This window comes from Polistes fuscatus, unplaced genomic scaffold (genome assembly GCF_010416935.1).
Source record: "Polistes fuscatus isolate 324 unplaced genomic scaffold, CU_Pfus_HIC Scaffold46, whole genome shotgun sequence".
Lineage (NCBI taxonomy): Eukaryota > Metazoa > Arthropoda > Insecta > Hymenoptera > Vespidae > Polistes > Polistes fuscatus.
In genome coordinates, this window is record NW_025113125.1 from 253,645 (window position 1) to 270,742 (window position 17,098).

At 30.9% G+C, this 17,098-nt stretch overlaps 1 protein-coding gene across 1 annotated transcript; it reads right to left on the reverse strand.

The window, feature by feature from the left end:
• Positions 1–8,628: 8,628 nt before the first annotated feature.
• Positions 8,629–16,738, reverse strand: LOC122521752 (cytochrome P450 4C1-like). Its single transcript, XM_043642509.1, has 11 exons — positions 16,734–16,738; positions 16,513–16,669; positions 14,640–14,664; positions 10,396–10,502; positions 10,225–10,291; positions 9,601–9,670; positions 9,384–9,510; positions 9,205–9,274; positions 8,990–9,096; positions 8,842–8,910; positions 8,629–8,730 (listed from the first exon to the last, which is right to left on the reverse strand). Exons 1-11 carry the CDS (start codon positions 16,736–16,738, stop codon positions 8,629–8,631), a joined length of 906 nt encoding a protein of 301 aa, XP_043498444.1.
• Between the last annotated feature and the right edge of the window lie 360 nt (positions 16,739–17,098).

Consider the following 17,098-nt stretch of genomic DNA (forward strand, 5'->3'; position numbering starts at 1 on the left):
ACCTTTATAACACTTTAAAAACATTAATTATGCGATTCAAAATATTTTTTACAAACATAAATTACAAAACAATTTTCTACTCATCTACACTTTGTGTATGTGAAAGGGATTTAAATAAATCATGATGTTCCGGTGGTATATATCGTAATAAGTCAATTATGTCCTTGAATTTTGCGGTTGTAATTTGTCTGATATTTTTATACAGTGGGGTCAATACAATATTTTCGAACTTTTTTAGTCTACCCCGACGTGCTATTAAATTCAGGACTTTCAAATTTTCGTTCTCATTCATTGATGTCTTATAGAAAATCTTATTCATTTTTGACAAAACGCATCCAACATATTTTTAACCAGTTTATTGGTTCTCCGTTAGAATTCTTTACCCTTTTTAAAATTGCGTCTTCTAATAATTTTATTGATACAAAATCTTCTAGTCTCATTTCATGTACAATAAAGATATTACCTTTCCGACACTTTTTGATAATATTGTAATACTCTCGGGGGGCAAACAGTAAATTATTTTTTTTTAATGCCATTTCTACCACACCAAAATCTCTACTCCTAATGGAGTTAGGCCACTTTCAAAATAAACGATTTCAGTGATTCAACTAACTCTGAAAACTTATGTGTCCAGAATTACCGTATTTACTCGGAATATAAAAAATCTTAAATGCTTTATTGATAGATAATTTGAAGCTGTACATGTTACAGTGGGTAACCGGAAAAAAATGAAAAATGGAGTTAGGCCACTTTCAAAATAAACGGCTCAAATATAAACGAGATTTAAAAATTAATTTGCCAAAGAAGTTTCACTTCTGACATGTGTACTTTGTACGCACGCACTTTTTTTATAATACAAATGTATCTTTTTTTTTCTTATATTCCCTAAAAAATTAATATAACATACTTTAGAAAAAAAGAATAAAATTAATTAAACTTACTCTGTGATAATAAAAATAAAACATAAAAAAGATCAGAAAAGAAATATTTTCCCAGTCGAGGAATCGATCCGACGATATTAGAGACTCGACATGACTTTTGCGAAATTTCTATTCCTGTTTTTTCGAAAATGCTTGAATATCTAGTTTTTTTTTTTTTAATACAATGAATTTTTTAATAGACTACTGCAAGTGTGCAAAGTTTGAAAAAAATCAGAGAGGTGTCAATCTGACGGTCTCCTTGTTAGTTAGTAAGTCTATTTTACTTAATAAGTCTGTTTTAAACTCCGCCTGCATGATCGCAGATCAGCGATCATGTTGCCGGTCCTAAGCCCGGGGAAAGGAGGAAGGTTGTTGGATCAGGTTAGCTCCCTACCCAACGTAAAAAAAAGACTACGGCTCATAGAACCGACACTCTGCTTCGGAATAGGACGGATATACAGATGACGACACATGCAAGGAAAAGGACAACGAAATGGAAGAAAGAACATATAATGCGTCTGGCTACCTGGAACATCAAATCATTTATTAATAAAGATCAAGAAACCCTGAAAGAACTGAAAGATAATAACATCGATATATGCGCCTTACAAGAAACCAAAAAGAAAGGCAAAGGACAAATACAGTACGAAGACTACTTAGTGATCTATAGTGGTGTAGAAAAACAAATCAGGGCAAAAGAAGAGGTAGCCATCGCAGTATCCAAGAAATACAAAAACAACATACAAGAATGCAACTACATATATTCACGAATATTGGTGGTAAAAATGAAAGCGGAAGAACAAAAATTAAATATAGTGTCAATTTATGCACCCGAAGATAATAAACCGAAAGAAGAAAGAGAAGCCTTCTACGACCAACTACAAAATTTAGTCGGATCATTACCAAGTAACCAACAAATGATAATCCTTGGAGATTTTAACGCCCGCATCGGAAACGAAATAATACCTGGAATAAAACAAAGGTTCAACGAAAACGTGTTAAATGACAATGGAGTACTAATGACACAGCTATGCACATTTAACGAGCTAAGGATTAATAATACATTTTACAATCATAAGGAACACTATAAATTTACATACAGCAACACCAGAGGCTTCAGGTCTACAATTGATTACATTGTTACCAACAGATACGTCCAACCAAACCAAATATTAGATATCAGGACGTTAAATTCCGCGAATGTAGGAAGCGATCATAGCCTGCTATTAGCAAAGATAAGAATGAAGTTTAAACCCCAAAGAAATCTTGCACGAGCAACTCAAGAATTGAAAATAAACATCGAGTCACTATGGAACTTACCAACCAAACAACTATACGAGAACAGGTTGAAAGAAAAAATCGAAAAAAACCCAATAAAAGAAGAAGATAACATAAACATAGCCTGGAAGAAACTAAGAACCAACATTTTAGAAGCTGCATATGAAGCCCTGGGAACACGAACTGTAAAAAACCGGGCTAGAATGATCAAAACTCCTTGGTTCCGCCCAGAGATTAGGAAATATGCAAAAAAAAGAAAATAGCATACCTTAACTATAGGACATTAAAACACCTGAATCATACGAAACGTATAGACGAATCCGGAATCAAACAGCGACATTAGTAAGGCAAACAAAGCAAAATTATTGGGAGATTTTTTCGAAAAGAATGGAGAGTGACTTCTATGGACTCCAAAAACAAATTGGCGATTTATTAGAAATCAAAGAAAGGAGGTCAATGAAATGATAGAAACAAACCAGATCACAAAAGAAAATTGGATTAACTATCTAACAGAGCTCTATAAATCAGAAGAACCTCAAACGGAACTAAATACGCCAGAAATAATAACCAGAAGCGACATACAAATTGAGTCCAGTGATGTAGAAACAGCTATTCGAAGACTAAAGAATAGGAAGAGCTCAGGGCAAGATGGCATCCAAAACGAGTTAATAAAATATGGTGGCCAACGTCTCACACAACAACTAACATTCCTAATCCAAAAAATACTATGCCAACACAAAATACCTGACGAATGGCGAACTAGTACAACTATAGTTATGTTTAAAAAAGGAGACAAAAAGCTGCCTACAAACTACAGGGGAATAAATCTTTTAAACACTTCATTAAAACTAACAACAAAGATTATAACGAATAAAATTAACAGCTTAACGAATCTAGAAGACGAACAGCAGGGATTCAGATCAGGCAGATCGTGCACAGACGCGGTTTTCATCATAAGACAGATAACAGAAAAATCAATTGAATACAACAGACCAGCATATATGTGTTTCATTGATTTGGAAAAGGCATTCGACCGAGTGCAGTTAAAGGATGTTATACACCTCCTCTATAACCGGCAAATTCCGAACAATCTTATCAAGACCATAGAGGACATCTATAGAAACAATAAGATCCAAGCAAAGATAAATGGCGCCTTGACTGAACCGATTGATGCAGGTCGTGGTATCCGACAAGGGGATTCCCTAAGTCCCCTGCTTTTTAACATCATTATGGACGAAATAATAAGAAACGTAAGACTGCTAAAAGGATATAAAATGGGCAACGAAGAAATAACCATCCTATGCTATGCTGATGACGCTGTATTAGTGGCCGAAAATGAGGATGATCTACAACGTCTACTACACCGATTTAACTGCATAGCCAAATCATTCAATATGAAAATATCGGCCCAGAAAACTAAATGCATGACAAATCAAAGACACCGTTAAGATGCAAAATGGAAATTGAAGGGAAGGTTATTCAGCAGGAAATGAGATTTAAGTACCTAGGAATAGAAATCTCAGGATATGGTGATGTTGAAGCAGAGGTAAGAGAACAGACAATGAAGGCATCCAGAATAGCGGGTTGTTTGAATGACACAATATGGCGAAACAAAAACATGGACATAGAGACCAAAGCAAGAATTTACAAGGCAATGTAAGATCTATTATGTCACATACCGCAGAAACTCGACCAGACATGGCGAAAACGAAACAGTTACTAGAGACAACCGAAATGAGAGTTCTTCGCAGAATAGCTGGAAAAACACTACTGGATCGAGAGAGAAGTGAAGATATAAGAAGAAAATGCAAAGTGGAAAACATTAACGAATGGATACTAAAAAGAAAAAAAGAATGGAACGAACATATCAACGGAATGGACAACGGAAGAATTGTCAGAATTGCACGGGATAAGTCACCGGTAGGCCGCAGAAGCACGGGGCGCCCACGAAAACGATGGTGCGACAATTTAACAGTGCAGTAGGCAGAAAAACGTCGTTACGAAACAGGCAATTTGCCTAAACTAAAAGAAGAAGAAGAAGAAGAAGAAGTCTGTTTTAATTATTAGGTTTGTATTCAGTTTATAAGTCTGTATTCTGTTTTTATTAATAAGTCCGTATTCTGCATTATGTAAAATCAATGAATTATTCTGACGTAAGATTAATCGGTAACGTAAAAGAATAAATATTGAAGATAAACGAATTTGAGAGTCAGTAAAATACATTTATTACCCGCGAAAAGAATTTTCTGGAATTTGTGTTGATTTAACTAGAGTCAGAGGCATATCCAACTAGCAGCAAAAAAAAGTAAGCACCTTATTTTAATATTTAATTATTTATTTTCATTGCAATAGAACTCTAATCAAATTCGTATTTTAATTACCCACTTCCCCTCCAGTTTTTTACATTTAAATTACATTACTCGTCAATCCAGTCACAATTCCTTACATCATTCCCTTTACAGAAAGACTTCACAGCTTGACCAATAATAAACCACACATTTTATTACGCCACAAGACGTAATACTATCATTCAATATTTTACAATTATTGTTAGTTTCAAACTAAAATTACTTGATTACTAAATTATTTACTTCATTCAATACTTTTCAATATTTTAAAGATATATACTATATTTTTGGATATATGAAATATTATATTATTTTATACTTCATTATTTTATTATTATATTACATTATTTTGTATTATATATATATTATATTATTATATGACTTCAATCCGTGTGATAGTAACAAACACCAAATAATCATCATTTTTTATTTTTGCTTACAACGTTTTAATAAAGCATTTAAAGACCTATGTTTATATGATATTGTGTCTTATTTTTGCTTGTAAAATATATTGGTAACGTTTAGCGAAAAAAAACTGCGATACCCTGTGTATATCACAATAATGTAATGAATTTAACATAATGTAGTTAGAGAAAGTTAAATTTCCTACATGGGGAAGGAAATAAGTTCGATAACAGAAGAATAAAACGGAAATAACCCGTACTTTCCCATCCACCTGAGTCACACAAACAAAGTGATCTAAGAAACCAAAGCACAAATCAAGACACACCGTCCGTTTCTATCAGAGTGCAATATTTATATTTTATGACGTACAAAATATAACGAACGTTCACAAAAATATCCTATGTAAAAAGTAACAGAATTTATCTGTGACGTACCGTCACGATTTCATTCCTTTTCGCAGCCGTTCAAATATTACGCGGAAATGAACTAAAAGATACAAATATTATAATTCTCTTGAAAAATATTTATCCAAAATATTAGAAAACTTATTCTCTTCGCATAGGTTATCAATCATTTTACTGTAAGAGAGAAAGCATTATTTTAAACAACAATAAGAAGAAGCCAACGGCATTGAAATCATGAAAGATTTTGGAAGAGAACATCTTAGAAACCTTATGCATTTATATTCTATCAAAAGAATAAAGGAAATAATGTGGGCATCTTAGCTATTTATAAATTATTTTCTACAATAATTCTTATTAAATAATAATCCCTTGTAGCTTTTTAACCAGTGTCAATATACATTTAAATATCTGTTTCAGTTTTCGAGATTTTTGAAACTAATGCAGAGAAGTGTAATTACTACCTATTACTATCGTTACAAAAATGTATCTAAAAGAAAGTATCCATCACAAACAAACGCGGAATGTTGTAAGGCGTATAGGCTGCAAAAAAAAATGTTCTCTTACGCCAAAGAAACGTATCTTCTTATGTGCGTCCATTAATCCACACAGCAGCTTTTTTTTTTATTTATTAACTCCATACATCTTTACATATTGTCCGTAGAAATATGGTAAATTGTTATATAAGTGAATAAGATGGCACGTGGACGGTTTCTCTAATGAGATAGCGTCGCTATTGTCGTTTATTTCATTTAGTTTTAGTTTTTACTAGGTCTTCTGGGTGGATTCTTTTAAGCCTTCTAGAGATATATTGGTTGTAGTTATCTTTGGCTAGCGAGTTTATGCGCGTATCAATTCTTCTTTTATATCTGCAGGTTGCCTTGGTTATTTCTTCTTCTATCGTGTTAATATTTTGGTCCTTTCCTATCTCTTCGTTACGGACCTACCATGAAGAATTCACGATTGTGCGCGGCTATGGATCGTTGAGATTGGCAATGTGACTTTTCGCTGCTATACCTCATAGCTGTAATCCATATGTCCAGATTGGTTTTATTATAGTTTTGTAAATTTAAAAAAAAATAAACTGTGCGGTTAAATCAAGAACACTTTTAATCAAAATCTCTTCAGTTACAAAGATTACTTGTGTTGAAATAGTTTTTTCTTGTTAATTTTTTAAGTTTTCCATTAGCTAATTGTTATTCTTCCTCTAAAAAAATTTTATATATATACGTTTCCTGGATATTATTAATTCTACATTCTTCTTACCATCTAAATTAATTCCTGTGAAAGTTTCTTATGCGTGCAATACTAACAATTAGAAACATTATCTCAAGTATTGCTATGTTATGAGATTAATGATTCGTATAATGCTTTAAAAAGAATATTAAATAAAATGTAAAATAAAATATTACTTGTAGTTGAATGTTTTTTAATGCTATAAATTGTTAATTTTCCCTAATATTTAAATACTTTGATGCTGCATTAAGAATGTTCGAAAAGTATTTCTAACAAAACTATATTATACGGAAGTATATTACTACTTACGTCTATTCAACATATTTATAGGGTCTTGAAAAAAATGTTCTAATCCAGCAAGTATTAAATTTTCTTGAATTTAAAAGAATTAACTATCTAGAATCGTTTAACTTATCGTTCATACGATACGACAAATATTTTTCTTATATAAAAACAATTTTAAATCACAGGTCATCGGAAGCCCTGGGGAAGACTTCTTTTATATAATAATGCATTGATAATGCAGCATAATCCATAGTAGACGCATTGGAATTGCAGAACTAAATGTTATAATTACAAATTTCAATTAGACTTATTTGATTGTTTATATAAACAGCGGTTTCAATGAATAGCTTTATTTGGCGTAGGAATTAGTAGATAGCAGTTTTGCTCGTATGGATACATTTAGCATACATGAGATTAGAAGGCTTAGAAGATAGTGCAGCTGTCATCTCTAGAGTATCAGGCAAATTTCCAAAGAGTGACAATATTAACGATTTAAAGTCGAATCTAATGAATGGCGAAGATTGCGTGTCTCCCGATCATACAAGGTAGAAATTCGGTAAGAATAGGTTAAATTATATTTCATACAGGAATTTATTACATTACAGTACGTTATTTTTGAGTAAATTGAATTATTATTTTTTAGATAATTCGTCTAAAGTACCATCGCGTTTAGAAAGAGTTTCTAATTTATCCTAATTCGATAAATTTTTTTTTTGGATTAATGCAATACAGACACTATTAATTCCTCGATCAGCGTATTTTTTGACACCGTTCAGACAGTGAGAATCGAATCCGAAGATGCAGAGAAAAGACTCACTCTTATCACTCAAAACTAATAAATTTATATTAAATTTAAAAATAACCATATGATAATTTGACTTCTATAAATGAAATTAAATATCCTCATTATACCCAACTTATCGATAAAAGCAACTTGAGTGTCTTTCGAGTTATTTTGTAAAATACTTAATTATTAGTTAAATGTGTTTATTTTTCAGTCCATTTGTGATATTGTATCCTCTATTGTTAAGAATACCAATACCGATATCCTAAATGAAAACTGGAAACGTATAGTTTTTAAAAATTATTTTTTATTTGTACAGTTAATTATTACAATTATTTTATTAGGAAAATAGTATCGACAAAAATGATAAATATTATCGTTTGTTAAATCTCAAGAATACAGTTTCAGCTGGTTGCAAAGTTAATCCGAATTTTAGGTCAACATTTTCAACGGAAACTGGATCGTCTATTCTAACAGTAAATTTTCTGAATAGACTAGAAGCTATTACCTTCATTTGGGTCATAGCAAATATTTGACCTAAAAAAGTAATATTAAAATAACAAATAGTTTATTGATCAACTATTTAGAATACTAATTCAAGAATGGATAAAAATATGCTTTTACCTATACATCCTCTTTTCCCAAAGCTGAACGGACGAAAACATTTCTCGTTATAATTTCCCGGCAAGAACCGATCCGGATTAAATCATAAGGGATCATTCCAGTATTTATCTTTTCGGTGCAATGTAAATATTGAAATAGCTACGTGACAATTTTTTGGTATTACCATATCGTCGTTCACTTTATAAAATAAATAAATACTTATTATTACTACATAAGACAATAATGTCAATGGAAAGAAAATATAGAAAAAATATTTTATTATATGTATAAATATTTTTTGTATCTCTAGACAGTGTGCGCGCTATAATTGGACCAGCAGGAAATAGACGTAAAGTTTCTTTAATGACTCATTCTAAATATTTCATTTTCTTAGTATCCTCCATTGTAATAGAAACATCTTTAATATCGCTTGAGCCGTACAAATCGTACAACTCTTCGTATACTTGATTCTAGAATCAAAAAATTCGAATACATAATAAAGGAGTGTTTTATATAAAAATATATATGGTTTTTAAAAATAATGACAAATAAGGTACTGCTTAAGAGCTATTTGTGCGTACTTGAATGTCCGTAAACGTGGCTAACATTAAAAATAAAAATGAAAGTGTATTAGTAGCAGTATCGCTTCCCTAAAAAATAATACATATTGTTTTCTACTTTTAATGGATAAAAAGATATTTCATCTAATCTGAAATAAATTCATCTTACTGTTAAAACCATTGTATTTATTTCATCGCGAATATCTGCCTCCGAATATTCTCCGGTCTCGTAAAATAATTTGAAAATAGCGTCTAGAAATGAACTGGTATCTTTTCCTTTAATAAGAGAAGAACATAATTAATATATTATTTATAATTATTATAGAAGGAATTTTTCTATAAATACATTATTAAAGGAATATTTTTTCAAATGGTTATTTTTACTTGAATATGGACCTTCTCCTTCCTGGGTAAAGTTATCCTTGTGCATTGACTCCTTCTTTTTCTTTATAATCTTGACGAATGAAAGTTATATACATGAATAAAATATTAATTTTTTTAGAAAAATATATATTGAGGAAAATTGAAATAATTAAAAGTGTGAATAATCGTTTTATTTATACCTCGCTCGTTATTTTATTAACGTGTGAAAGATATTCTTGTAGACGTTTTCCCTTAGATGAATTGTTAAATAAAATATTTGGACGTAACCAGAATTTCAGTACTCTTTGTGTAGTTATTTCTATCCCTCTAAATTAAAATAAAATTCAAAATAAGAAGACAAATTTGCAATAATAGTAGATTACAATACACATAAAAAAATATTTTACTAATTATTACTTCGACAAATATTCATCAAGTTTACAATCCGGATTGCTCTGCAAATTTAAATCACTTTCCAATAGGCTATCTGTCATTATAAAAAAAAAACTATTTTTAGAAAATTTTAATGGTTCCATACATATTTTTTAAACTTTTCAAAATATCCAAATCTCACCGTATATTATGTCTAACGTACAAAGATGTACGTAATGCATGAAATCAATGTTTTTTCCGTTAGTGGTTTCTTAAATGTTATTTAGTCTGTTTGAATTTTTTACCATTGAGTCCACATAAGAAGAAACTATTTTTTCTTTGAATACTGGATTTAAGATTTTACGATGAATCTCCCATATTGATGCTTTAATTAAGAGAATATGTCTTAATTTAAATGTTTATAGTGTCTTTTTTATATATTTATTAATAAAAAAATAGGAAAAAAAGAGATACTCATATATACATGTGTGGGTGTGTAGATGTTATATGCAACCATAAAAAAAGAAAACTATTTTTACCAGCAATCCTCTGGAAGACATACTTAAAAAATACTGTTTTATAATTTGATATAAATTGTTTTTTTGTATTAATAAAGAAAAAAGCACGTGTGAACTTATAGTTTCCCTGGTGCAGTAAACAATCCATTACCCAAACAATATTTTACAAATTCATATGCAGAACTTTTTTCATAACCGTTAGAACTTTTCGATAGAAACTAAAAAGAAAGCAAAAAATTGATGTAAAAAAAGCCGAAATAAGAAAAAATCTAATTCTAGCAAACTGTTTATAACGAAGTGCATTAAATTTGATAAATCTTACCTCAATACTTTCAGGATCATCGAAGATTAGTACTAATTTAGGGCCTAACCACAATTTCCACGGCGAAGGATAGTTTGCAGATAATTTTATTACTTTATGAGATATTTCTAAATGTAAGACAAATTCATTCAATAGAGATCGCATAAATATAGAAATTATAAAAATGGAATAAAATGTACCTTTTAAATCACCAAGAAATATATTCAGGTTTCCAATCAAAGGGTAAGATTTAGGTCCCCAAAATATTTTTTACCATGTTATACTCACGAAATCTATTAATTATATATTTAAGAACATAGAAAAACATTATTATTATTGCTGTTGAAACACTAACTTTATTTATATACCAAATGTTTAGTTAAGCAAATACAAAATTATAAAACAAGCAAAAATAGTTTCAAAATACTGCTGGGCCCTCTCTTGTAAGCCAAGAAGTGATATTAAGTTTACACTCCGCAGCTTCTTCTTGTATTTTTCGTGACTTAACAGAAATTAGGAAAGAATCATCAAACGGGAAACCTATTTAGCAAAACCGAGATCATATTTTTTTCAGTTGTCAATGATAATTTCATCACGCGTGTAAAAAATTAGATAAAAAGCTGTATTTTATCAATTCATTTATTCCGTGCCTATCGATACTAGTTTGCATACTCGGAATGTATCATCTACGTAGTTTCTTACGTTAGAAAAAAGAAGTTGATCGATGTTATAAACATAATTTTTTCTTAAAGAAAACTTGTTTTTTTCCCTTCCCTCTATCTGCTGACTTTGTATTATGTTAATAAATACTTACCAGATAAACAAGATACATTAAATGAAAAGAAAGACGTGTTTCAATTAAAGGTCTTTATTTTGCAAAATGACTTTATTTTGCATTATTATATAAGTGTTTCGATTAGTTTCTATTATTCAAGATAAAATACACAAGATGAGATTTAAGTACCTAGGAATTGAAATCTCAGGGTATGGTGATGTTGAAGCAGAGGTAAGAGAACAGACAATGAAGGCAACCAGAATAGCGGGTTGTTTGAATGACACAATATGGCGAAACAAAAGCACGGATATAGAGATGAAAGCAAGAATCTATAAGGCAACGGTGAGACCTACTATGACATATACCGCAGAAACTCGACCAGACAGAGCAAAAACGAAACAGTTACTAGATACTACCGAAATGAGAGTTCTTCGCAGAATAGTTGGAAAAACGCTACTGGGCCGAGAGAGAAGTGAAGATATAAAAAGAGCATGCAAAGTGGAGAACGTTAACGAGTGGATACTAAGTAAAAAAAAAAAATGGGACGAACATATTAGCAGAATGGACAATAGAAGAATCGTCAGAATTGCACAGGATAAATCACCGATTGGCCGCAGAAGTACGGGGCGCCCACAAAAGCGATGGTGCGACAATTTAGCAGTGCAATAGGCAGAAAAACGTCGTTACGAAAGAGGCAACTTGCCTAAACTAAAGAATGAAGAAGAAGAAGAAAAAGAAGAAAATACACAAGAATTAAACCAACACAAGAGTGAATGTAAACCTACTAATGCACAAAAAACCAACACCACCGCGTTAGCTGAACATCACTTTATCAGAGGACACAATTTTAATTTTGACAAAGCAACTATTTTAGATAAAGATGACAACTGGTACAAAAGAAATGTAAGTGAAATGTACCATATAACAAGTAATAACACAGTTAACTACAGAACGGACACAAATAATTTAAACAGTATTTACAACGAAGTTTTAAAATTTTATTATCATAATAAGACATGACAATAGAGGACATCATAATATCGAGGATATCGAGACTATTGAACGTTAGTCTAGATAGAATCAATAGTGTTTGATTATATGTGGCAGGAAAAAAGTTTTGTAAAATGTTAAGTATAAGTTTAAATGTATGTCTTGAAAAATAAAAAAGTGTATAACTTGCGAACGATAAAGAACAAGGTAAAAGTAACATCTTCTAACTTATTGTAATTTTTTTGTATATATATAAAAAATGTCATAATAAATTACAGTTGCTGAGGAAGTCCCAATTAAGAGACGAAACGTTCAACTTTTTCAAAATAAAGTTCAAAAAAAATTCATAATAGTCCAAAATTCCCTATTATACCTATTTTATTATTAAAAATTTTTGGATAAGATAAAAAAATCAATTAAAATAAAATACACAGTTTTTCTTATCTTATTGAAATGGTAAATTAATATGCTAGACAAATTTTCCTTTAATCGCACGTGTTTTTCTCCTACGATTTATTATATATTTTTATTTCGTGTTTTATTACACGTCTATCTTGTCTGATAATGATTCAATAGAAAATCATTAGAAAATTTTTGTTACATAGAAACGCAATAATCCAAGAGCCAGTGGCCAGCAAACTGCATGTAATTACCAAAATCCAAATTTCGTTCAGTCAATCTCTCATACCTACTATATATTTGGCGGAAATTAACTAATCTCGACGGCGGTCCATACAGCGTTACCCGGATAGCACAGTTACAAAATTTAGACCAACTTTAAAAGCATTTTAACAAGACTGTCATCTGGATATTTTATTATTTACTATTATTACTATAAAAAAAAATAATGGCAAACAATTGTGACGGTTTTGAGTTTATGGCAGTCATTATAGGAAGTGCCAAGAAAAATAAAATTTAAAATGTATTTTAACGCTTTGACGTCCGGGCGTTACGAAAAATTTTCTTTGTTAACGTTAGCGTGTTCAAAGCCCCTAACCTATAGTTTTTTCTTATTGTTTGGACATTTACCTTTAATTTAGTAAAAAAAATTATATCAATGAATTCTTTGGTTTTGTGTTTATCTTAATTTAAAAATGGAAAGACGAGACGTACACTTCAGATATTTATTATTGTATTATTTCCTAAAAGGACAGAATACATCGCAAGCACAAAAGAAATTATGTGCGGTATTTGGGAATATTCTGATACTAAAATTATATTACCGATATTATAATAAGATAATAAAAATATAATTATATACGGTGTGTTCTACATTATTCAGCGCCTGGCGATAGGCAATACGTTCGTACTACCGTGTAATGAGTGATAATCGACTAATAATCGCAGCTTTTAGAAGAAATTACCGAGCACCATGTGGTAATGATACATTCGATACATTTTTATAAAATTTATGAACATTCATGAATATCTATGATTGCCCTATTTGTAAAACATACAGTCCTGTTGCAGCCCGCTTAAGTGGGAGATGCAGCAAGATGCGTAAATAAAGAAGAATTTTGAATAATTTCTTTTTTATAATCATTAAGTTTGTTTTATAAAACTGATTACACAGAGTTTTTATACTATGTTTCAACTTGACTTCGACAAAATTTCAAAAAAAAAAATTAATTATTTATAAAAATATCGTCATCTTTGTTAGACCCCGTTTCGTAAGTAGAACTTTGTGGTGACCATCAGAACATCTTATCGGATCATCCAAAAGAAAACAAAAAAATATAAATCATTAGTTTAAATATTAAAATATTAATAAAAAATCTTGTCCTCCATCGAAACTTTTTTATTTATTTTGTAAATTAATAAAATGGCGGCTTTTGACATTTTTTTTGAGTTTCGACAAAAAATCATGAGTCTTTTGTTAAAAGACATTGTTAAAAAACTGGTGTGTGTACTTATGTAGGCATCTAAGAAGTTATCTTCTTTGGCGTACCAAAATGAATATAGCATCAACAACCTCAAAAATAACTTCAAAAAAATAAGTATAATCTTATTTATTTATACATGAAGAAGAAGAAGGGTTTAATTAAAATAAGAAATAAAAATAAAATAAGAAATAAGAAATAAAAAAATTCATCAAATAATAAACTTTGAGGTAAATTTTCTTCGCCAGGTGCAATACGTAAATATTGTTCTTCATCTCACATTAATGTCGATTGGTGCGCCGTAAGAATCTCTTCTACAGGAATGTGTTCGCTGACATCATTTTGTCCAACTTTGTCGTGAATTTGATTATCATTAAAATATGAATCATCAATTTTAATATCGTACATTCTATACAACAGAGACGGTATTAAAAATTGTAGCCAAGCTTTAATTGTACGCTTGTTAACAATGCCATGTAAGTAACTAGATCGGTCAATTTTCTTACGTTTAATATGTACATTTATACAATAATCGTTATCGATATTTCTTTGAAGAGATTTGACCATTGTATTAACTGAAACAGGCAGGTTAATTAATTGACCATAAATGGCGTATTTACCATTCACATGTCTCAGACGTCTGATCTGCATAAAAGAAATACGAGGCGAAATTAATTTTTTAGAAACTAAATCTAAAGGTGGTAGATGCTAAGGTACATTTGGATATTTGAAGCCGTTATATGTTGATATTAAAGGAATATTCTTCTTGTTTAAAGCTTGTATGCATGTATTACAAAGCTTAGTATTTTCCATAGTTACATTAGGTATAAATTGTATTAGAATATCCTTATGTTCATTATATGGCTCTTTTAAATCCTTTTTAAACCACAATCTGTCACATACTGAGCATGGATGTCCAAATGAATTGCCCAAGAATTTTATTTTAAATTCCTTATGAGCTCGTTTAAATTGATGATAATTGCTATATGGTAAAGAAGGATTTAAATCCATATCAATTTGCTCGCCAGTGGAATGACTAATTACTAACTGGTCTGAAGAGTTAGAATAAATAGATTCGTCTGATTGAGGTAATTCCTTATCCCTGATTGTGTCTTGGTTTGACGAATTGCCTTCTTTTTTCGGTACAATGTCTTGATTAGATAATACATGTATAATCGAAGCATCAGCTAAATATTGATTATTTCGTGCTTGAGTTCGCAAAGTAAATTAGAAGTTGACGGAGTACATAAAATTTCATTTGCAGGCAATTCATATCCTTTTTGAATAATTTTTCTTCGCTGCCAATGAACCCTACAACGTTTTGCTTTAGCGTGCTTTATATTTTCCTTATTTTCCTCATTATTTTCCTTATTTTCCTTATTCCTTTTTCTACGAAGACGACAATCTCTACATTTGTCTGAATTAGTTTTAGGCATATTGAAAACTTAAACAGAAATTTAAATGTATACTGATCCGGGTCAATAAGAAAGCTGCAAGAGATTATAGTTTAATAATAACTTCAAAATTAAAATAATTAAAATAATTAAAATAAAATAAAAAAATTTTCAATAATTAATAATAAATAATTAAATTTAAACTATAGATAAATGTGAACGCTTAATCTTAATTTTTGTATTGTTGCTAAGGAGAATAGTTAAAGATCTAGATCTTCATCACACTCATCATTCATCAGACAGATACATCAGACTCTTACTGTATCTTGGAATATTTCGCCGGCCGTTGAGTTACACTTTGCGTATGACACGTCTGTGGTATAACCGGGCAGCATAATGTTAAGAAATCTAAAATTTGTGTATGTTATCTATTATAGTATTCGGAGCCTACATTTTATATGGTAGACATGTTCTACGGTATCATTAAATAAAATAACATCGCGGCAGTCAACGAAACCTTATCTACAAACAATAATAAGTATCAAAGTATAATGACGATAAAAATAATATAATTGAAATTTGTATTTGTATTTTTTATCCGTTTAAAACAAAATAGGAAATTGATAAAAGAAAGTAATAGTAGTTAGTTAGTTAGTTTTCATATGTATAACAAATTTTATGTTGTTCTATCCATCGATGTCATCTTCGGAATCATTTCCATCATACGATGGATTTTCATTTTTCACTCAATTGATTTTTTTAACATGTCGAGCGAAACGCGAATTCTTAAGGAAATACCCGTAAGGGTACGCGCGAGTTATATGATTCGGTCTCTAGGCATCTGGTTGCCGAGCGGCCAACGTCCTTATCATCATAGGTAGACTAAACATCCTCGATGCCCGGGCAAGGCGGCTTGAGATAAAGGGCCGTGCAATTGGAGTGCGATAGGGGGCACAAGGAAAGTGCTTACCATCACTTCTCTCGTACCGGCGACGAATCACTCTCTGTCGGGCATTCCAACTTCATTTAGTTTGATTATTTACTCACTTACCTGAACAAAATAAATCACTCGTTATTACTTACGTGTGTGAATTCATACCTCGTACACTGTAACATAATTGGCGCAGCCGGTAGGATACTGTGAGGCTGACAAATCCGGATTCTCCGCCAGACCTTTGACGGAAATCATCAAAGAGGAGGCAGCAGGTGTTTTAACCCCATTGTCACAGTCCACCACGTCGAGCTCTGAGGCCCACCTGCAAGCAGAGTGTCATCTGGAATCACCAAAGAAAAGTAGTAAGTCTTCGGAATTCCTTTCACTCCATTTCATTATAACCCTACCTCAAATACGATTGTTACGTAAAAGCAATTACTATAAAAGTGATACATACGTACATATAGAGAAAGCGAAAATCAAAAGAATCAAATAAGCATTACGAATATACAGCGTGTCTTTTATTATTTAATACTTACGTTATATAATTAAAATATAAAATGGCTCAAAATCAAAATGCACAAATTAGTTTAGAACAATTTAAACTAAGACTAGAAATATGGCGGGACGCGATTCCCATTTATGAGGGAGGAAAAAGGTTTTTATCGTACTTTTTACAAACATGTGATAAGTTTGTCGAGAATTTGATGACGAACGACGACGCTATAAATACATCATTATTTGCGCTTAT